Here is a 23,299-nt window from a genome sequence, read left to right as displayed (position 1 = left end):
TAATGCTCAAAACACAAGTAGCTGATGTAAAAATATTCAAGGCTTTTATTTTGAAATTTTCAGTATGCTTCATTTCAAAGGGCCAAACTAATACCACGTGTAACAGTGCTTTGGATGAAAAAGTCAAATAAAGCCAAAAAGAGCAATTACGTCATGTAAAATTATTCAAGGCTTTTATTTTGAAATTTTCAGAATGCTTCATTTCAAAGGGCCAAACTAATACCACGTGTAACAGTGCTTTGGATGAAAAAGTCAAATAAAGCCAAAAAGAGCAATTACCTGATGTAAAAATATTCAAGGCTTTTATTTTGAAATTATTATTATGCTCCATTTTAAAGTTCCAAACTAATCCCATGTGTAACAGTGCTTTGGATGAAAAAGTCATATAAAGCCAAAAACAGCAATTACCTGATGTAAAAATATTCAAGGCTTTTATTTTGAAATTTTCAGTATGCTTCATTTCAAAGTTCCAAAGTAATCCCATGTGTAACAGTGCTTTGGATGAAAACGTCAAATAAAGCCAAAAACAGCAATTACCTGATGTAAAAATATTCAAGGCTTTTATTTTGAAATTATTATTATGCTCCATTTTAAAGTTCCGAACTAATCCCATGTGTAACATTGCTTTGGATGAAAAAGTCATATACGGCCAAAAAGAGCAATTACTTCATGTAAAATATTCAAGGCTTTTATTTTGAAATTTTCAGTATGCTTCATTTTAAAGTTCTGAACTAATACCACGTGTAAGAGTGCTTTGGATGAAAAAGTCAAATAAAGCCAAAAAGAGCAATTACGTCATGTAAAAATATTCAAGGCTTTTATTTTGAAACTTTTGTTAAGCTTCATTTCAAAGGGCCAAACTAATACCACGTGTAACAGTGCTTTGGATGAAAAAGTCAAATAAAGCCAAAAAGAGCAATTACATGATGTAAAAATATTCAAGGCTTTAATTTTGAAATTTTTGTTAATATTCATTTCAAAGGGCCAAACTAATACCATGTGTAACAGTGCTTTGGATGAAAAAGTCAAATAAAGCCAAAAAGAGCAATTACGTCATGTAAAAATATTCAAGGCTTTTATTTTGAAATTTGCAGGATGCTTCATTTCAAAGGGCCAAACTAATCCCATGCGTAATAGTCCTTCGGTTAAAATAGTTATATAATGCTCAAAACACAAGTAGCTGATGTAAAAATATTCAAGGCTTTTATTTTGAAATTTTTGTTAAGCTTCATTTTAAAGGGCCAAACTAATACCATGTGTAACAGTGCTTTGGATGAAAAAGTCAAATAAAGCCAAAAAAGAGCAATTACGTCATGTAAAAATATTCAGGGCTTTTATTGTGAAATTTTCAATATGCTTAATTTTAAAGTGTAAAACTAATCCCATGTGTAACAGTTACTGAGTTAAATCAGTTATATACAGCCCAAAGCAGCAAGTAGTTGTAAAGGCCAGTTCTCAGTCCTGATCTGTTTCAACTGAGGATAGATAGAACTACAACGATGCGTATTCGTAGTCCTAACCAGCAGCCAATAGCCTCTTGAGTTCCGTTGCTATGGCAAATAATGGTCTCAGCAGGTGTGAGCTCTGAGCTGTGAGCTCTCAAACACACAAGTGTGTTTGAGCAAACACACTTTACTGAAAAAAAGCATTGGAAACAAATCCTTCTTGTTCGGGAACCGTAATACATATTCGAAAAGCGTTTTAAGCGTATGACAGTTCAATGTGTCTTCTGCGATAGTCCCGAGATTCATATCTGTACCTCACTCAGAGCATTTACAGTGATGAGAGAAAGAAATGTTGTGCCCAGATATGAACCGAGGTCGGCTGTCACTCTAATATGAGCAAAAATGAGAAACTTTGGGTCGCTTAGAGGCAAATTGTGGACAAACCATAACTGGTATCGACGAGCCGTCTTCACTTTCGAAGAGATCACAGACGTATCTACAAAATGAAATTTGAATGGCATTTCTAGGTGAATTTGTGACGACACAGCAAATCCTCAAAAATAGGGTATTTCTAGGATTTTTCCCATTGAGTTATAATGGGGTTTTTTTCGTAGTTTTTTGCGAATTATGTCGCCATGTTAATCCCGAATCCCACCAAAAGTAATAGCTGGAATGGCGTGAATTTTCTGCACGTTTTGATACCTCTTTTGTAGGTGTGCACGCAGCGGTATGAGCCGCATTAACGGTTACGGATGAAAAATAAAGAATAACTAGAAAATTTCGGAAGAAATTTAGCCGGGGCCTGCCAAGGCGCGCCCGTCGGGCATGGGCCCGGCGTCGTCGCGCCACAAATCGGCGTCGACGCCAAAGGACGCCGCGACGTGATCAGTGGCACGCGGAGAACCGCAAGAACGTTAAGCGAGGCGGACGTGCACCGTTCGGTACGATTTAAAATGTTGTCGAGGCTTTTATTTTGGAAGTTTTGTTAACCTTCATTTCAAAGGGCCAAACTAATCCCATGCGTAATAGTCCTTGGGTTAAAATAGTTATATAATGCTCAAAACACAAGTAGCTGATGTAAAAATATTCAAGGCTTTTATTTTGAAATTTTCAGTATGCTTCATTTCAAAGGGCCAAACTAATACCACGTGTAACAGTGCTTTGGATGAAAAAGTCAAATAAAGCCAAAAAGAGCAATTACGTCATGTAAAATTATTCAAGGCTTTTATTTTGAAATTTTCAGAATGCTTCATTTCAAAGGGCCAAACTAATACCACGTGTAACAGTGCTTTGGATGAAAAAGTGAAATAAAGCCAAAAAGAGCAATTACCTGATGTAAAAATATTCAAGGCTTTTATTTTGAAATTATTATTATGCTCCATTTTAAAGTTCCAAACTAATCCCATTTGTAACAGTGCTTTGGATGAAAAAGTCATATAAAGCCAAAAACAGCAATTACCTGATGTAAAAATATTCAAGGCTTTTATTTTGAAATTATTATTATTCTCCATTTTAAAGTTCCAAAGTAATCCCATGTGTAACAGTGCTTTGGATGAAAACGTCAAATAAAGCCAAAAACAGCAATTACCTGATGTAAAAATATTCAAGGCTTTTATTTTGAAATTATTATTCTCCATTTTAAAGTTCCAAACTAATCCCATGTGTAACATTGCTTTGGATGAAAAAGTCATATGCGGCCAAAAAAAGCAATTACCTGATGTAAAAATATTCAAGGCTTTTATTTTGAAATTATTATTATTCTCCATTTTAAAGTTCCAAAGTAATCCCATGTGTAACAGTGCTTTGGATGAAAACGTCAAATAAAGCCAAAAACAGCAATTACCTGATGTAAAACTATTCAAGGCTTTTATTTTGAAATTATTATTATGCTCCATTTTAAAGTTCCAAAGTAATCCCATGTGTAACAGTTACTGAGTTAAATCAGTTATATACAGCCCATAGCAGCAGTAGTTCTAAAGGCCAGTTCTCAGTCCTGATCTGTTTCAACTGAGGATAGATAGAACTACAGTGATGCGTATTCGTAGTCCAAATCAGCAGCCAATAGCCTCTTGAGTTCCGTTGCTATGGCAAATAATGGTCTCAGCAGGTGTGAGCTCTGAGCTGTGAGCTCTCAAACACACAAGTGTGTTTGAGCAAACACACTTTACTGAAAAAAAGCATTGGAAACAAATCCTTCTTGTTCGGGAACCGTAATACATATTCGAAAAGCGTTTCGAGCGTATGACAGTTCAATGTGTCTTCTGCGATAGTCCCGAGATTCATATCTGTACCTCACTCAGAGCATTTACAGTGATGAGAGAAAGAAATGTTGTGCCCAGATATGAACCGAGATGGGCTGTCACTCTAATTTGAAGAAAAATGAGAAACTTTGGGTCGCTTAGAGGCAAATTGTGGACAAACCGTAACTGGTATCGACGAGCCGTCTTCACTTTCGAAGAGATCACAGACGTATCTACAAAATGAAATTTGAATGGCATTTCTAGGTGAATTTGTGACGACACAGCAAATCCTCAAAAATAGGGTATTTCTAGGATTTTTCCCATTGAGTTATAATGGGGTTTTTTTCGTAGTTTTTTGCGAATTATGTCGCCACGTTAAGCCCAAATCCCACCAGAAGTAATAGCTCCAATGGCGTGAATTTTCTGCACGTTTTGATACCTCATTTGTAGGTGTGCACCCAGCGGTACGAGCCGCATTAACGGTTACGGAAGAAAAATAAAGAATTATAATAATATTAAAGAGACGCTTGTTGGGTGTAGAGTAATAGGTTCCTGCCATTGCTTTGCATGGCAGGCCCCAACTAGAAAATTTCGGAAGAAATTTAGCCGGGGCCTGCCAAGGCGCGGCCGTGGGGTTCGGGCCCGGCGTCGTCGCGCCACAAATCGGCGTCGACGCCAAAGAACGCCGCGACGTAAGCAGTGGCACGCGGAGAACCGCAAGAACGTTAAGCGAGGCGGACGTGCACCGTTCGGTACGATTTAAAATGTTGTCAAGGCTTTTATTTTGGAAGTTTTGTTAAACTTCATTTCAAAGGGCCAAACTAATCCCATGCGTAATAGTCCTTGGGTTAAAATAGTTATATAATGCTCAAAACACAAGTAGCTGATGTAAAAAATATTCAAGGCTTTTATTTTGAAATTTTCAGTATGCTTCATTTCAAAGGGCCAAACTAATACCACGTGTAACAGTGCTTTGGATGAAAAAGTCAAATAAAGCCAAAAAGAGCAATTACGTCATGTAAAATTATTCAAGGCTTTTATTTTGAAATTTTCAGAATGCTTCATTTCAAAGGGCCAAACTAATACCACGTGTAACAGTGCTTTGGATGAAAAAGTCAAATAAAGCCAAAAAGAGCAATTACCTGATGTAAAAATATTCAAGGCTTTTATTTTGAAATTATTATTATGCTCCATTTTAAAGTTCCAAACTAATCCCATGTGTAACAGTGCTTTGGATGAAAAAGTCATATAAAGCCAAAAACAGCAATTACCTGATGTAAAAATATTCAAGGCTTTTATTTTGAAATTATTATTATTCTCCATTTTAAAGTTCCAAAGTAATCCCATGTGTAACAGTGCTTTGGATGAAAACGTCAAATAAAGCCAAAAACAGCAATTACCTGATGTAAAAATATTCAAGGCTTTTATTTTGAAATTATTATTCTCCATTTTAAAGTTCCAAACTAATCCCATGTGTAACATTGCTTGTGATGAAAAAGTCATATACGGCCAAAAAAAGCAATTACCTGATGTAAAAATATTCAAGGCTTTTATTTTGAAATTATTATTATTCTCCATTTTAAAGTTCCAAAGTAATCCCATGTGTAACAGTGCTTTGGATGAAAACGTCAAATAAAGCCAAAAACAGCAATTACCTGATGTAAAACTATTCAAGGCTTTTATTTTGAAATTATTATTATGCTCCATTTTAAAGTTCCAAACTAATCCCATGTGTAACAGTTACTGAGTTAAATCAGTTATATACAGCCCATAGCAGCAGTAGTTCTAAAGGCCAGTTCTCAGTCCTGATCTGTTTCAACTGAGGATAGATAGAACTACAGCGATGCGTATTCGTAGTCCAAATCAGCAGCCAATAGCCTCTTGAGTTCCGTTGCTATGGCAAATAATGGTCTCAGCAGGTGTGAGCTGTGAGCTGTGAGCTCTCAAACACACAAGTGTGTTTGAGCAAACACACTTTACTGAAAAAAAGCATTGGAAACAAATCCTTCTTGTTCGGGAACCGTAATACATATTCGAAAAGCGTTTCGAGCGTATGACAGTTCAATGTGTCTTCTGCGATAGTCCCGAGATTCATATCTGTACCTCACTCAGAGCATTTACAGTGATGAGAGAAAGAAATGTTATGCCCAGATCTGAACCGAGATCGGCTGTCACTGTAATTTCAGCAAAAATGAGAAAGTTTGGGTCGCTTAGAGGCAAATTGTGGACAAACCGTAACTGGTATCGACGAGCCGTCTTCACTTTCGAAGAGATCACAGACGTATCTACAAAATGAAATTTGAATGGCATTTCTAGGTGAATTTGTGACGACACAGCAAATCCTCAAAAATAGGGTATTTCTAGGATTTTTCCCATTGAGTTATAATGGGGGTTTTTTCGTAGTTTTTTGCGAATTATGTCGCCACGTTAAGCCCAAATCCCACCAGAAGTAATAGCTCCAATGGCGTGAATTTTCTGCACGTTTTGATACCTCATTTGTAGGTGTGCACCCAGCGGTACGAGCCGCATTAACGGTTACGGAAGAAAAATAAAGAATTATAATAATATTAAAGAGACACTTTGTTGGGTGTAGAGTAATAGGTTCCTGCCATTGCTTTGCATGGCAGGCCCCAATAATAATAAAGAAACTTTTCTTGGGAGAATAGCAATAGGTTCCTGCCATTGCTTTGCATGGCAGGCCCCAATTACTGGAACACTGGTTATCCGTCGTCACTGGTTGCCATGTTAACTAGCCTGTGCATTTAAGGCAGGCTCTGCTTTGCAGAACTAGCTGTAGTGGAGTACGGAGCAAAGGACAGGGTAGGAGCAGGGAAACATGAGCTTGATTAACAGCGCTAAGACCCTCCTCCTGGCTCTGATTGGTTGTTTCTGGCCCGGGAGCTGCAGATGGCTGTAGGATCACAAGAAGGAGGCAGAGAAGTTAATTTTCTTCACATATTATCTGTCTCCATGGTGTCAGGACATAATGACATATTTAACAAGTATGCAAAAAACATTAAAAAATATAAAAATAAGAGTTACCTACTGGAGTGAGTTTTAAGGAAGCAGAACCTTGGTGGAAAATAATCAAAAACCATATGCATTGCTATGGGCAGGCTCCAATTAAGGTAAACCTTTAGTCAAGTATATTCAAGGTCTTGTATTTGATATCTTTGCTCAGTTCTTGACATTTTACTCCCCTTTTGTTATCCAAGTAGAAATTTTTCTTTGGTGTTCAAGGTTTTTTCTTGCATCAACAACTAATGAAGTCCAGTGATTCTTGAGAAGAGGGACAAAACAGGTCCTATGGATAAAGCACAACATTTGAATAAAATATACACAAAATATATTTTTTCAAATATCTGACTAAACTAACCTGGGCCATGTGAGCACAAAAATGTATGTTTTCCTGGTGTTCGCCGAATATTTTTTATTTTAAACATTGTAGTAGGTGGATGGTGTCTGTAAAATCCCTTGTCCTGGAGCAGAACTCAATACATTATAAAAGTTTAAAACAATTAAAGAAATACTAAGATAATATTTTATGACAATTAAGTACGAGTATTTAAATAAATTATTATAAAAGTATCAATAAATTGAATTAAAAATAATTTTTTATATATTTTCCAACTCAATTGAAATTTGTCCCAAGTTTTTGTCAACACCGTCAGACAAAAAGAATGTAAAAAAAAAAAAATCAGGCATTATTGGGGGGCATCAGAACTTCTGAGGACCCCATGACCTCTTCCTTTCTCTTCCTGTGCTAAAAGGGCTGAGCAGCTCTAGTTAGCTTATGTTGTACTTTAGTTTTTTCTTCTGTTTTATTCCTACGTTGCTCATCACAACCATGATGTGTCAACACCACAACTGACTATTTACAAAACTTTGATGACATTTTGTGAAATAAATGCTTAATTTTAGTAAACTGTAAAGATTGAGCTACAATATGGCCTCCTTCAGAATAACATCATATAAATTGAGGTAGTTTGGCATTTCGACAACTCTGTCAGTTTTTAACTGGCAGTCTGACTCCTTCAGTGATAGTGTTGACAAATCTCACTTAAATGTGCAGTTGATTCATTTTAATGTATTTTACATTAATGGCATTACTTCACATGTATCAAGTTTTTCTTTTTACTCACTAGTTTGTCACCACCTTCAGTTCTGCGTCAACTCCGTCATCCACTGTCAACTCTGTCAGATGGACTTTATGTTGTTTTTTGTTTTAAATAATATTTATTTTGTTTCTTGAGAAGCATTTGTCTGTAAAACTTAGTAAAAATATCACTAATAGGGTCATTAAAAAATAATTTCATATTTATTTTTGTCAAATGGTGATGACAAAATTCTGGGTCAGGTCCATTAAAAATGTAATTTTCAAAAAAAAAAAAAAATTGCAACTGGGAGCCTGCACCTTAGCATTTTTACATTTCCAAAACATCATTTGTCATATTTCTATACATAAGCTTGAGGAATAATAAAAAAAATGTTGGGGAAAATTTAAACCCATTTTGTCCCACTTCTCAAGAATCACTGAGTCATTATTTTACCCAAAACTGTTTTTTCCTTCTGTGCAGGTTAATACTTTCCAGGTGGTGCTGATTACAGACGGAGAGCTTTCCTTTACCATATTCCAGTACAATAACATCACTTGGACAACAGGGAGGCATGCCAGCAGTGGAGGAAACCTTGTGGGGTTAGGGGGGATTGCGGCACAGGTAAGATCACTTTCTTATCTTGCTTATGGATACAAAGTGCCCATCTGTCGGGAGCGGTTCAGTATCTCTCTATTATCAGTCCTTTGACACATCCGTCCCGCTTGTTACTGTCTTCCTAGGCAGGCTTTAACGCTGGCGACGGCAGGCGCTACTTCAACATCCCGGGCTCTCGCACCGCCGATGTGGTCGGCTTAGAGGAAACGACCAACGTCGGCTACCCGGGCAGATGGGTCTTCAGAATAGACGACGCAAACGTGGAAGTGGGAGGCTGCAGCTCTGGTGAGAGCAGCGCTCCTTAAAAGAAGAACATTTATTTTAAAATCGCACCTTTTGACATTACTCCGCTTCCTGTTCCCGTTGTCTTCCAGCCTCGGTGTGTCCGCACCTGCGTCCGTGCCTGAACGGAGGCCAGTGCATCGATGACTGTATTACAGGCAACCCCTCCTTCACTTGCTCCTGCTTGGCTGGCTTCACCGGGCGCCGGTGCCAAATCAGTGAGTTATGGTTGACACCGCTTCCTGCTGTGTTTAGCTTGACACACGGTGCATGCTGCGAGCGACTACTTGTCTACTCGAGAACGGCCAGGAAAAATAATGTCGGCTTGTAAAGAAAATAGCTAGATTTCAGCAGACTTTCCAGAGGGACACCTGAGATTTCCTTAATACCTGTATCAGCTCTGCGCCAATCAGATGTGTTATCCTTGGAAGTCGTCTCAATCGTTTACCAGATGTTTCCTTTTAATTAAAAACATCATAGTGCCTCCCTTGTGTTTCCTCCTGTTTTTGCAGATGTCAACGAGTGTGTTTCCAATCCGTGCCAGAATGGTGGGAGTTGTAAAGATCGGATTAATGGTTTCATCTGCGAGTGTCCTCCCGGATACATGGGGGTTCACTGTCAAACAGGTACATTCCACCCATTTCCTCAGGCCGTCGTGACTCTAAGTCACTTTCCCATTTATAATCCTCCATTTATACAGCATTTGTGTTTCCATTCTATTGGGATTGGGTGTGATAACTGCATGCTTCTCCCCTTTCAATCCTGATGCAACACAATGTTAATGAACAGACAGAATAACTTCAAGCAGTGAGTGATATTTTATATAAGCCTTTTATTTTACATTTACTTTTAATGAATTTTTGTGCGATTTTTATGAAGGCGAGAACGGGAGTTTTCTGGCCAATCACTAATCTGTAAAAAGTGAAGAGAGTCACGTGACTGACTATTTTTTGACAAACGCAACCAGTTAACGTTTTGTTACCGTAAGCGGCAGTCATTTTGCATCTTAGCCCATCATTTCTACACTTTTATATTCTTGAGGTATTGTTCTCCTCTTTGACAACCAATGACTTCAAGTCATTTTCTAGAACCTGCTAACGGGAGTCGACAAGATCTGAACCGATTTAATGTATTAGAGAAACACAACGTAGAAAATAATTGTAAAGTGGTGACAAAAATACATGTCACTGAAAATAAAAATCTATAAAGCTTAAGATGCGTTTGTCTTGTAGTTCTCTAGTCGCATGCCTGAAACATCAATTTAAAAGAAAAAGGTGGTCTTTTTTTTCTTTTTGTTTACAAAAAACACTGTTGGCAAAAAAAAAAAAAGACTTAGGTCAGTATTTTAAGGAGGTGACAATATGATATGAGAAAAAGCTATGTTTACTTAAAATGGAGATGTAGTTTCTGACCGTGCTGAACAAATTTCCTTCCTACCTGGAACCTAAGCTCTCATTAAGCATCTTACCACACAAACACAAAGACGATCAGCCTGCAAAAAAGTATCAAAGCCTCTTCTAATACCTTCGCAGCCAGCGGCACATTTTTGCAGAATGAGGGGAGCCTTGTGGTGGATATATTAATCAGCTGAGAAAATATTCCGAGTGTTTCTTTCTGTGTGCGTGTGTTGCAGACATTGACGAGTGCGAAGACAGACCATGCCTTAACAACGCGTCGTGCATACAAGGCAATGGCAATTTCACCTGTGTGTGTGAGCCGGGTTTCACCGGGGTGCGTTGTGAGACAGGTGAGAGGGGTTTGTCTCGGTGGACTCATTTTCACTTCGTTCTACAGTCCATTCTTTCAGCAGATGTTTGTGTCAAAAACTTTATCAGTCTGGACAAATTGGTATTGGTAGACAAACTGGCCTTATATTCAAACAGCCACCTTCAGTGAAGTCAGTATGCAAAAAGTCATTTTCTCATTTAAGTACCATGCAGATGTTTAGTTTTGTAACTTAAATCCGGGAGGAAATGAAATGATCAGGCCCTCCAGAGTTCACAAATCCCTGTTTCTACATGAAAACAATCCTAATGCCAGACACCTGGTCAATGAAACTTTATGCCTGCACCACGCGAGGCCAATCCCGCTAATCCAGCTTACTGTTGAACACATCCACCTCTTGACTCACCTTTGATTGTTCGATATCGGTGTGTTCCTCAGACATAAACGAATGTGAATCCCAGCCGTGTCTGAATGGAGGAGAATGCGTGGATCAGGTGACCGGCTTCACCTGCGCGTGTCTCGCTGCGTTCACTGGGATTTTCTGCGAAACAGGTGGGATTCAGCAAGAGAAACTTGTAGAAAACATTTGTTTTTTGTTGTTTTGGCTGCATCAACTGTATCCTGGTTGCCTTTGCAGAGCAACGCAAGCTGCTCTGCAGACAGTTTATAATAACTAATTGCAGCATTCGCTTCTCAGGCCTGTTGGCTGGAAGAGGGCTTTTCTGTTTCTTGATCCTGTTCAGTTGCAGGGATTTGTGGATGTACTGCCACTGAAAACATTTTTAGCATACTTCGGCATGCTCTTAGCCAAATTAATGTGCCTTTAAAATAATCAACTTTGGAAAAGTGGAAAGAATTATGAATTCAGAGAGGATTTCTGCAGCTGTGTGGACAGAAACTGTGTACAGAAAAGCCTTCAATGAACTTCTGCAGGATTTTATCTCACAGATCGACATGAAGTCATGCAAGGGGTGAGAAAAGGATTCTGGATTTATTCTGACACCAACAAATTAATATTCCTGTGTTACAATGGTTCAGTAGAGCTCCAAACTTAAATCCTTAAGCATTTTATAAGGACTGAAGGCTGATGTTTACAGATTATCCCCTTCATATCTGACTGAGCATAAGCTATTTCACAGAGAAGAACAAGACAAAGTCTTGTCTCTATGTTTAAAGCTGGTAGAGAAATGCAACAATAGACTTTCAGCTGTGATTGTAGCAGAAATATTGACTCAGTGGAGCAGAATACAAATGCACAGCATATTTTACTTATTGAAAGCAACATATTCTTTTGTAGTCTGTGGACGTAATGTGACAAAATATAAAATGTGATTACTTTTCAAGGTGTTGTAATATCAAAAAAAGAAAAAGAACCCATTAGATTAGAGTAGGTCAGAAAATACGGATTCAACACCTTTACAATACAAGGACTCATTTTTGTCCAGGAAATGAAATTTGTCTAGAGCTGCAAAAATATCCTTGGTCCTTTGATTAAATTTAGCTTATCAAGTTGTTTTTTTTTCCTGTATTCTAACATTTGCTTATTTTACTGCCAGAGGAATATAATTTTTACCTCTGTGTTTAGGTTTTAAGAAAAAGAAAGTTACTTACAAAGAGAGAAATTTATTTTATCAAATGAAACGAAGACATGACTGAAGAAATTGATGCCTTCTTCTATTGTCATTCTATTGTGGAATTTATCTGTAATTTTACATAAAAATACATAGGAAACTTGCTAAAATTAGCTTTTTTAAACTTTTATGTTCAAAAACATTTCTCGGTTTAAGTCATTTCCAGCCAAAGTTTTTATGAATTTAATATTGTCAGACGCTTTGGTGGGGAAAAATATGAAAATTACTTCTAATTTGCAGAGTTCACATTGTTTTTAAACAGTTCAGTTATTTTCTCCACCTTTTGCTGAAAAGCTGGAGCTTTTTTAATCTTTTCTTTATGAAATTCAAGAGTCATCATTATTTGTAGACCTAACGCGCCAACATCCCAACTTTTCAAAAGTTCTTTTAGGGCCAACATAAGCGATTAAAATCTTATTAGAAAAAAAATAAAAATGAATATTGTAGATACTTTTTAGTTCAAAATAGTTAAGTCTCTGATTCCCCCCCATACTTTCTGATCTAGTTTCTGCAAATACAGAATTATGTAATAAGCTTAGATTTATGTTGTCTGATTTACTGTAGTTATCTGCCTTATTTTTTTTATCTCTGTAATGTATAACTATGATTTTTCTACTACAGTCAGAATGCTATGTTCTTTTTCTTAAAATATTGTACGCTTCAATTACTGTCTACATTGTAAAAATAATTATCATTTGTGTGTTTTTAATTGAAAAACAAAATAATCTTCTGTGTGCTTTGACAATTTTGGCCCGCGTGGGGAAAGAAAATTGGACACCACAGTTTATGGTGATTGTTTCATATTTATGGAATAAGATGTACTTTTCTCTAAGAATGTTTTCATTCTCATTCTTCATTTCTGAAACCCTTTATTTCCATAGTTTTTTTGGAAACCAGTAAATTTCTCAATACGAAAGAGGTTTCATCTTCTGTATTGTATTATTTTAATAAAATAACCCTCTATTGTTGTTTCCTTTCCTCAGAGCTGATGAACTCCACTGAGCCACACAACCAAACAGGTAACCAAGAAGCTTCGCCAAAAATAGTTCACATTTTGCTGTTTTACATCTGCATTTTGGGGAGATTAAGAATACACTGGGTTGAAGTTATTTTTTCCTTTGGATCTGTTCCTGTGCTCTCGTCTGAATGGTGTCAAAGTGTGCAGGTTTTGTTCTCTGCTGCTAACTGCAGGCGGCTGGGCAGGTAGAGAGGCAGACTGAGGTATTTTGAAGAAGAGCTGTGCTATCCCACAGGAATGTGGAAGTCTGCCCTGGAAGACTCGGCTGTAGTGATGGATTATCGTAATTATCAAAACTGACACGGCCTTGCCCAGTTTACTACAGGAACCGGTTGCTTGATCCTGCGAATAATTGCTTTGTAGTGCCTTTTTATTAGTTTACAAACAAGAGGAGGCGTTTCGTCTAGACCTAAAAAGTGCCAGTTTATGAGCTGAAGCAGTGCGGTGGTATTCGAGTCATTTCATCAGCCCGTGCTGCTGAAGAATGCACGCTTTCAAAACTGCTGCTCTTTGAAACATAGCCATAGCATCGCTCCGTGAATTATCGTTTGTAGCCATTTGCACTCAAAAATTTCATTCCCAGTTTCACAGCATGTAGAGTTTGTGTCATGCTATTCCTGTTCCAGAGATTAACTTTCATCTTTCAAAAGAGATTGCACTTAACCAACTCAGAGCAGTTGCTGCAAGTGTTTGTTCCCTCTGCTAAAAGTGCCCTGTAATAAGGTTTGAGCTCCTGCAAATGCATGTTGCTTTTCACCCCTGAGCTGAAATAACTATCAGTGCTTATATAGGCTCTCTTAAATCTCCCAAATACTTTCCTGCCTGGCTCACTTGGAAGGCACAGCAGGGGAAAAAAAGAGCAGGATTCTCCAAGGAAGAGAAAGTAGCCGGACTCAGGCGTGCCTAATCACGCTCTCAGATCAAAGGGTCCGGGCGGCGCAGGTGGCCAGTCAAAGTGGCTCTCTCGAATTAACAGTCCATTAATTGCCCTCGGGGAATTGCATTTTTTGGTCACAAAATATGCCCCATATCACCAGAAAATGAATGCCCTCCACCAGAGCTCCCAGTGACTTCAAAGGTGGAGCCATTAAGCCACGACACAGCCGTGTCCTTTGATCCGCTGCTGCAATTAAGCAGGGAGGAAAACAAAAACATTCGTACGGTTCGTGAGGAGCGGATGTGCATTGTGCAGAAGGGTAATTTTTTCATTTTTCATTTTAATTTTTTTTTTATCCTCTGAAGTTGTCGGAAAAGAAAAATGGCAGCAAATTGATAGTTTGCAGCAGTGGTTTTCTTAAAACAAATAACCACGTTAGTAAGGGCTATGGTTTTCCAATACCACCATAATCAACGGCAAATAAAACGGAGAAAGATGTTAAGTCAATCAAGTTTTTTTAATGTGGAGCACATTACAGCAACAAGGCATCATAAAAACGCCATAGAATCAACAATTGAGGAACCAGTAACAAACATTACATTTTGACGAATGCTGTCATTAAAATCATCATACACATCAAATATTTTGGTCAATGTTAGATTTATTATGGTTCAAAGGCAACTCTAAACAGGTAAGTATATAGCCTTGATTTAAAGGAACTAAAATTGCAGTTTTGCAGTTTCCTGGAAGTGTGTTCCAGATTTGTGGTGCATAGAAGCTGAATGCTGTGTCTCCATGTTTGGTTCTGGTTCTGGGGATGCAGAGCAGAACCAGAAGCCCTGAGAAGTCTGGAAGGTTGCTATGACAACAGCAGATCTTTAATGTATTGTGGTGCCGAGCCATTCAGTGATTTATCAACCAACAACAGTATTTTAAAGTCTATTCTCTGAACTACAGAGATCCAATGGCAGGACTTTAGAACTGAATGATGTGCTCCATCTTCCTGGTTTTAGTCAGAACACCAGCAGCAGCGTTCTGGATCAGCTGCAGTTGTCTCATTAATTTTTAAGGCAGACCTGTGAAGACACTGTTGTAGTAATAAATGCGACCAATGATAAACACATGGAAGCGTTTCTCTAGATTGGCACTGCATGTTTTGTTGAAATATGTGGTTTAATTTTGCTTTCCATTTTATTTCAGGAGTCAACATTTCCAAATAGTAATGTTTTTTTTGTCTTTTTTTGTACTTCTTGCTAAATATCTAACAAGGAAGTACTGTACAATTTTTGGTATTGAACATTGTCCATTTTGCTGGGATACACAAACTGTAAAAAAAATACATCGTTATTAGCTCACATTGCTAACTTTCATTAGATGGACACTCGGCACAGAAATCAGCATTTCTCGCTTGTTTTCCCTTTTGAAACTCAAGCAGTGCTAGTTTGAGAACCTTGCGTTTGCAATATATCAGATGAAAGACACTCAACATGTGGCATTGATGATGGTTATTAGTACTGAATCTTTCACACAGCCCATCTCAATCTGTGTGTGTGTGTGTGTGTGTGTGTGTGTGTGTGTGTGTGTGTGTGTGTGTGCGTGCGTGCGTGCGTGCGTGCGTGCGTGCGTGCGTGCGTGCGTGCGTGCGTGCGTGCGTGCGTGCGTGCGTGCGTGCCTGTGTGTTTGTGTCTGCAGTAGAATGCCTTTGCCAGAATGGAGGCGTCTGCGTGGGCATCAATGGAACCTGTGAATGCCCTCCAGGCTACACCGGAGCCTACTGTCAGCTTGGTGGGTATGAGCTGAATAATCCCTTGATGAATGGGTCACGCTGTGACTGAGACATTTTCCTCCAGAATTTATGTACTTGCTTTTCTCAATTCCCCTAACTCAGGAATAACTCAGACCCTGTGCAGTAACAGCAGAACATGTCCTGATGGAAGTCCCTGTTTGGAGTATGGAGGAGCTTATCTTTGTACGTGTCACATTGGAGTAGAGCCTGATCATATGGACTTTTACCCTGGTAAGACCCTGAGGCACCAGCATGGTGAACAAACACTTTGGCAGCTGCATTCAGTCAGAAGTTTTCATACCCTTGTCATGGGTGTGGTGGGATTGTTGATTTTCTCCAGTCATCAAAAAAGTCAATGTTGCACATTTACTCCTACTAATATTTGGTTCAAACCTTTACTAGGTTGGCTTTCTGACATGGACTTTGCTTCTTGGCTGTAGTCCACAATTTTTCTCTGGGCTTCAGGTCATAGCCATTCCGAAAGCTTTCCCTGTTTTGGCATAATTTAAAACCGGCGTTTCTTTGGTTTGTTGAAACACGGCGCTGTCTTCAAATTGCATCGGTTAAGCTGTTGATTTTATGTGAAGTTAATGTTAGATGTTTGTGCTGTTATACCCTTCAAGCCAACAGTAAACAGACTCTTAGCGTTGTGCAACCAGCACCATGCTTGACAGTTACAGTGGTATTAAGTATGAAAACCACACCTTGATTCCCTCACTCTTTCCTCCATTCAGTGGCCCCAAAATCTGAATAGTTGTGCTATCTAAACATAACAAACTTTCTCAATTGGCTCATCCATGTAGGTAGTTCCAGTTTTTGGTAGATTTCATTGGTGTCAATTTTGGAGCTTAGGCTTTTTGTTTGGTGTTCTCCTTCCCAGTCCATGGCAATGTAACCCTTACTTTGCTGTGAGCAGTTTATGGCAGATTGGAGACTCTGCTAGCTGCTTCTGGTTCGTTCCTTATATCTAAGGGTGACAGTTTGGGCCTTATTCCAGACCTTGGGAAAATGTTAAAATCCTAACAAACTTATATGTGCTACTGAACTGGCAATGTTGGAATCTGCAGTTGTTCAGAAGTGACTAAAGGTACTTTTTAAGGTTGTAAATTGTACAGTTCCCATTAAATTTTGACCGAATTCCTTGGACATTTCGATTGTTCTGAGTATTGGTCAGTCCGACGAGTGCTGTCAAGCAAGTCCTTGTTTATGCTGGCAAAGAGAAACTTCCTGCTGCAATCAAACATAATCACTGATGGTAAGATAAAGGTTTACTCAAAACCTCTGAGCTTCTAATTAAAAGACTTAGTTAAATATATGCATATTTTTCAGTCTGTATTACCACATTCGGAAAAAGAACAGCTTTGAAAAATCCTTAAAAACCCAAAATGAATGTGACAGTCATGCCCACAATCAGTGCATGTAAACTTCTGGCTACACTATATTTATTACTGCATGTATATTTGTTTCCTGTAGTCACAAACACTTGAGCTTCATAACTGAACATCTAACATTCGCAGTTCAAATCGTGAATACTGGGCGAAATTGACATCTTTGATGTTGTTGATTGTTCTGTAATCAACTGAATAAAAAACAAACTTTATTTTTTTGTGTTTTTTTTTTTTTTTTTTTTGAAGTTGAACCAAATCTCCATGTACTTGAGCAAAACTTTGGAGCTTTTCTGTCCCCCACTGCAGTGGAACACAATCAAGTCTTGTTATGTGTTTTTCAGTACAGCCCCAGTCGGTCTGCGACTCCTCGCCTTGTCTGAACGGCGGGTACTGCTACGAACGAGACGGAGGCTACACCTGCGAGTGCAGATATGGATACTCTGGCAAACATTGTGAAAAAGGTAGAATAATTGATTAAAACATTCAGCTGTGCTTGCATATGAATCGCCTTGCCTATTAAGCAGCATCCATAAAACATCCCTCTGTGTTGTGTGTTATTACCTGGGCTCAAGTCCAACAGCAGCTTTTCATGCCCTAGGAAACATGCCATCATTCGTAATGCTCCTTGAAAAATTGCAATGCTGAGAGGCTTATGATAATTTGTATGTATGACGGAGTTATGGGCTATTTCCCCAAATTATGACTCAAATCTCAACGGAGTGGAAGAGATGTATTTTGTGCGATTAAAAGCTCGAGTGCTCTCTTCTTCAATGATTCCTCTCTTTGACTGTCTCTTTCCAGTTAGACTTAATACATGTGCGTCGAGCCCCTGTCGTAATGGAGGCTCCTGTAAGGAAGAGGGAGGGAGCTACAGATGTGTATGTCCTTACAGATTTACTGGAAAACACTGCGAAGTGGGTGAGTACCACTCTACTGTTATTATGTCTAATATTTGGTTGCAGGTTTGTGTGAAAGTATTAAAGTAAATGTGTGGAAATAAGTCAATAACTACTCAGACAACTCCAGTGCTTTCAGTGTGTCTAAGCTAATTATGCACAAATCAGACCAAACATCAGTTTGTTGCTGAATGCAATGATATTTAGAGAAATAATATGTCAATATAGTTATTTATTAATGTTGTCAGAATCAAACATGTGCATACAGAATGATGTAGATATCTTATGTTGGTAACTCTTGCTGAACTAAAATAAAAGAAGTTTGTTCTGTTGTATCTTCAGACATTGAGAAAAAAAACATGTATGAATTTTTATTTGGTGTACGTAAACTTCTGGTTTCAGGTATATAAACAAACACCGTCCACTTCATAACGTACTGTTCTTTTTGCTGTCTGCTCACAGAGTAAACCAACCAAATATAGGGCAGCAACTCAGTGCATTCAGGCATCTAGATATGGTGAAGATGACTTGCTAATGTTCCAACCAAGAATGTGAAAACAAGGGGATTTGAAATATTTTGAACGTTGTATGGTTGTTGGTGCCAGAGAAGCTGACTCCAACAAGAAGCCTCTCTTTTCTTTTCTTTTTCTCAATAAAAATACTGTTTTCTCATAACTGTAAGATATTTCAGAAACCTGCTGATCTGTGGAAGTTTTCACACACAGCAATTTTTCAGGTTTGCAGAGAATGGTCAGAAATAAAGAAACTATCCATGAAGTATCTGCTGTGTGGAGAATGGGCAGCGTGGTTCAAGATGACAGCAAGCCAGCAATAGCCCATAGAACCTCTCATTACAGCCGACATGCAGAATACAATATGTAACACACAACCCCTTGAGCCTTGAAGCAGCACCAGACCACACGATATGCCACTCCTGTCAGTTAACAGGAAGCTTATGTCACAATTTACTTCAATTGAATTTTTAGGTTAATTTTTGGAAAATTTAAATTTTGTTATTTTGTTGCACTCCTTGGGTTTCCATATTTTGGGGGTGATGTCAGCAGAAGCGTATTTTACAGCTTCTATTCATTTGGACTTTAAATTCAGGACAACTCTACGACAAAATATTAGGGCCAAGCTAAGATTTGTGTATTTGTTTTAATATGACAATAATATTCCAATAAGATATTTGTAATATTAGGAGAATAAAGTAGCTGTTTAATGAGAACTCAACACAAAAATACCAAAGCATAAGATCACAAATTGCTTAACATTCCTCATTTTAAGTTTTTTGTTACAAGTTTTACAGATAACACTTAATAGAAATTCCTTTTAACACGTTTGCGTCAAATAGTTATCAGTAGCAGGACTTTGAAACATCCATGCAAACAACTGCATCTATTTTGAAAAAAGAACTACATAGACTGAGGTAGACACATCATATTTTGGTAATTTTATCCAAGCTTTTTTCTCAATAAAGACTGTTTTCTCGTAATTGTAAGATTTTTTTTCCAGTAAAATTTCCTCTTTGATCTCCTAATATTATTATTTCATTATTTTAATTAAAAATATTCTCATCGCCTGGCTCTGATACTCCCATAGTACTGTACAACACGCAGTAGAGGGTATTTGAAATAAAATTCACTTTTACAAGTCATTTGTAATTTCTTTTTTTAAAAAAAGAAATTGAGAAAAAAATGTTTTTAATTAAAATCAGATCTGGTATGAAAACAATCCGAGATTTTATTTTGAAGCCCAGTCCCACGATTTACTCATAGTTGGTAAATATGTGCAATAACTGGCCTGAAATACATTGCCTGGGCAGATCTTAATTTCAACTGCAATATTCAGATGGAAGGTTCACAATTCCTGTCAGTAATTTCTTACTTCTTTTGGCTGATTTTAGCAAGATAATACATTGCCTCAAACTGGTTTCTAGAACATTATGGCATTGCTGTACTCTAACAGCCTTTCCAGTCAGCTGATCTCTATCAGTAGAGCACCAAAACTGCAGAAACTCAGTGATGTTGCCATGTTCATGTGGACCAAAATCTTTAGGGAATGTTAATAGTACCTTTTTGAGTCTTTGCCATGTAGAATTAAGGCGGTTTGTAGGCAAAATGGCGTTCCACCCTTTGCTAGTGTAAACTTATAAGTTACACTAGCAAGGTGTACCTAATAAAGTGGAGGGTGAGTGTGTTATTCTTGTAATGCTCCTTACTTGTACGATTCATAGTTTATCTTTAATATTCAAACTGCTAGCCTTGTCCTGAATGCCAGAAAAGTAAACCAGTGTTTCCCAACCCTGGTCCTCAAGGCACACTGTCCTACATGTTTTAGAGGTGTCCCTGCTGTAATGTGCCTGATTCAATTGATTGTAGTTCAACAAACGGCTGTTAATCAGTGATCAATTGAAATCAGCTGGACTGAAGCAAGGAAATACCTAAAACATGCAGGGCAGTGTGCCTTGAGGACAAGGGTTGGGAAGTACTGAAGTAAACTACCTCAGTAATTAAAAGAAAGAATTTCATTATAGTCCTTTTTTTGGTTTTCAGGAAAGCCAGACCCCTGTTCCTCCACTCCCTGCCAAAACGGTGGAACGTGTTTTCACTACCTAGGAAAGTATAAATGTGAATGCACTGTCGAATACAGCGGAAAAGACTGTCAAATAAGCCGGAGCTCACTACGTCCCTCTGCAGGTAAGCAGACTTTGTGTCACCGGGCAACAATGTCTTAATCTCCCTCTGATGTTGACATTTGCAAGATGTTGCCCTGGACAGATTAAACGAGGCCGGAGGATATCCTGAGTTGTTAAAGTGCGTAGATATTAGCTTTCCATCTAAAGATAATCTTAGCGGTGTTGCTGCACTAGAGGCCCCGCATTTACAAATATAGATGGCTGTGTAGGCTATATAAAGTAAGACGTGATTAGACACGGTGATTCATGTCTACACACTCTTAACAACGTGCTGGAGGTAATTTTAGCAGGACAAATACAGACGGTTCTTGATGGAAAGCACCTCCATAACCTTTGGTGTGCTTTGGTGGGGGGCCACTGTGAGCATCCTGTTACTATGCAGCCATGCTTGTATTTATCGGCGTGTTTGCGTTCGTTTTAGAGCTGGGCCGCCCCCCCATGTCAAACATGCTGAGGTCCAGTTCTCCTCGACAACACCAGGCTCCGTCGCTGCGTATGTTTGCCATTCAGGGTTCACGTCTGTGCCCAGAGCCACGCAGAGCATCTGCGGCACTCAGGGAGACTGGACCCAGCCGCCCGTTTGTAAGAGTCTGTAGAACACAACAACAAATGCACCCTCTCCAACCCCCAAAAACAAGCCCATGTGAAAAACAGTTTTGTTCTTACAGTAGCTGCGTTTCTAAATGTGTGCAAAACCTTCTCGATATTCTGCTAATATTGAAGAACAGCAATTGCGATGTTTCTACTGAATAAGAAACAGAATTAAAATCACATGTGAATACGTCTGTGTACGCGATAAGTCATTTAAAAGTCAAGGTGGCGATTGATGTAAACAGTTACAGGAGATGTATTCATATTTAAGCCGCAATGCTAGCGCTCATCAACAGCCAGGAGAGGAGACGCTATTCAGGTGTTGGAGAGACAAACCTATGCTGGGGAGCAGCTATGTGTTTTAGGGAAATTGTAATCGGCAAAAAAAGCGAACACTTTTGAGTAACAAACTCAACATTTGATGAACTTTGAGATGCTGTGAGAGCTTTCGTGGAGCCAGCTGCGCATTGTCACAGAAGGCCAGTGTCTACAAATAAGTGCACACTGCTGTATACAAACTGGCTTGATGTGGGGAAAAATAGTGTTTCCATTGCATTTTTGTGAAATTCACAAAATTTGATATGGCTGAAAAGCCACCTCATCTCGACATGAAAATTTCTATGCAAAAATTTGAGTTTTTTCAAAATTGGCGTGTTTCCATTACACAAACTAATTTTGCACAATTCCAGTTTGTGCAATTTTATGGTCAATGGAAACGTTGTTAATTAAAGTTAAACATCCTTCAGTGGTTCGGAGTAATGCTTTACTTTACATGTACCTTAACTTAATTGTTTCTTTTTTTGACAGAGATTAACGAGTGCTTATCACAGCCTTGTCTCAACGGCGGTTCTTGTCAGAACAAGATTGGGTCCTATAAGTGTGTCTGCAAGGACGGCTTTAGGGGAAAAAGCTGTCAGATTGGTAAGGCTTTCCGTAGATCCATGACATTCACAGAAACACAAAAGAATATTCACACGGATATGGCTCCTACATGTGAATGTATCATTTCCTCTAAGACACAAATGAATGCCTGTCTGAGCCCTGCATGAACAAGGGGACATGTGAGGATCAGCCTGGTTCCTACTTGTGTCGCTGTCCACAAGGCTTCAAAGGCCAGAACTGTGAAATAGGTGCAGTGGCTTTTCAACCACAAATATTGTACATTTAGCCAACAATATAAAAGGACGAATTCTACTGATTTGCAAATATCTGTGTGCAGAGCAAGATGGTTGTGAGTCCAGCCCCTGTCTGAACGGAGGCGTGTGTCGGGGTTACAGACAGTACTACGTGTGTACGTGTAAAGACGGTTTCTTTGGGGAACGCTGCCAGATGTGTAAGTAAACTTTGAAGAGTTTCTGATATTTACCTTGAGATTCTCACGTTTATCTCTTAACTCTGTCAGAAACAGTGTTAAAATTGCAAAGGAGTTCTTCCCTTTTGTTTTTAGTCCTGTATCCAATATCTAATTCTGGAATTTAGGTCTTGTGGTTAAAAATAAGATTGCAAGAGTAATTTTTGGGCCTATAATCAGTAAAAAAAAATTCCAGATTGCACTGCATCAAGAACTGCCATTTATCAATCAAAAATATTGATCGCCCATATATCTTCAAACTGTTTTTTTTAAAGAGATGTTACACCATGGTAAATATGGTTGCTATCCAAACTTTTTTGGTGCCTGCAGCATTTAGTGAATAAAGATGTACAATTTCTCATTTTAAACATTCATTACATTATGTCCTGTTGTGAATAACATATTGCCTCTTGTGATTTGAACGTCTTTGAGTTTTTATTGTGTTCAAATTTAAAGACCCTATCTGGCATTCGGGTTGAATTTAACGTCCTCTCCTCAACCATCCACACGCCCTAAGGAGCATTCTGGTCAAAGTTTCTCCTGGGTGTTTCACAACCCCAACTAAAATGCAAAGTAGATCAAGCGTTTGCTGCAGCTGCTTCGAAATTGTGGAATAGCTTACCTCTCTGTGTCCACACTGCTCAGGCCAAACTTTGTGG

General features: G+C 38.5%; 1 protein-coding gene across 7 annotated transcripts in view; it reads left to right on the top strand.

Annotated features, from left to right (window-relative positions):
- sned1 (sushi, nidogen and EGF like domains 1) overlaps window positions 1-23,299 on the top strand; it is an 84,591-nt gene that overhangs the window by 11,478 nt on the left and 49,814 nt on the right. For all 7 annotated transcript variants that reach the window (XR_002753329.1, XM_023340259.1, XM_023340264.1 and 4 more), the window contains 15 exons: window positions 8,263-8,403; window positions 8,523-8,682; window positions 8,772-8,897; window positions 9,192-9,305; window positions 10,313-10,426; window positions 10,843-10,956; window positions 13,019-13,054; window positions 15,623-15,715; window positions 15,819-15,947; window positions 17,446-17,565; window positions 17,906-18,022; window positions 20,556-20,699; window positions 22,097-22,210; window positions 22,306-22,419; window positions 22,509-22,622. Coding sequence is in view for 6 of the 7 variants with exons in the window: in XM_023340259.1 (XP_023196027.1) it covers window positions 8,263-8,403; window positions 8,523-8,682; window positions 8,772-8,897; window positions 9,192-9,305; window positions 10,313-10,426; window positions 10,843-10,956; window positions 13,019-13,054; window positions 15,623-15,715; window positions 15,819-15,947; window positions 17,446-17,565; window positions 17,906-18,022; window positions 20,556-20,699; window positions 22,097-22,210; window positions 22,306-22,419; window positions 22,509-22,622 (1,750 nt within the window). In the remaining variant the exon portion in view is untranslated. The remainder of the gene's footprint in view (window positions 1-8,262; window positions 8,404-8,522; window positions 8,683-8,771; window positions 8,898-9,191; window positions 9,306-10,312; window positions 10,427-10,842; window positions 10,957-13,018; window positions 13,055-15,622; window positions 15,716-15,818; window positions 15,948-17,445; window positions 17,566-17,905; window positions 18,023-20,555; window positions 20,700-22,096; window positions 22,211-22,305; window positions 22,420-22,508; window positions 22,623-23,299) is intronic.

The sequence above is a fragment of the Xiphophorus maculatus genome, chromosome 9 (assembly GCF_002775205.1).
Source record: "Xiphophorus maculatus strain JP 163 A chromosome 9, X_maculatus-5.0-male, whole genome shotgun sequence".
Taxonomy (NCBI): domain Eukaryota; kingdom Metazoa; phylum Chordata; class Actinopteri; order Cyprinodontiformes; family Poeciliidae; genus Xiphophorus; species Xiphophorus maculatus.
Note: the sequence above shows the minus strand (reverse complement) of the source record. Positions and strands in the feature narration are given on the sequence as shown.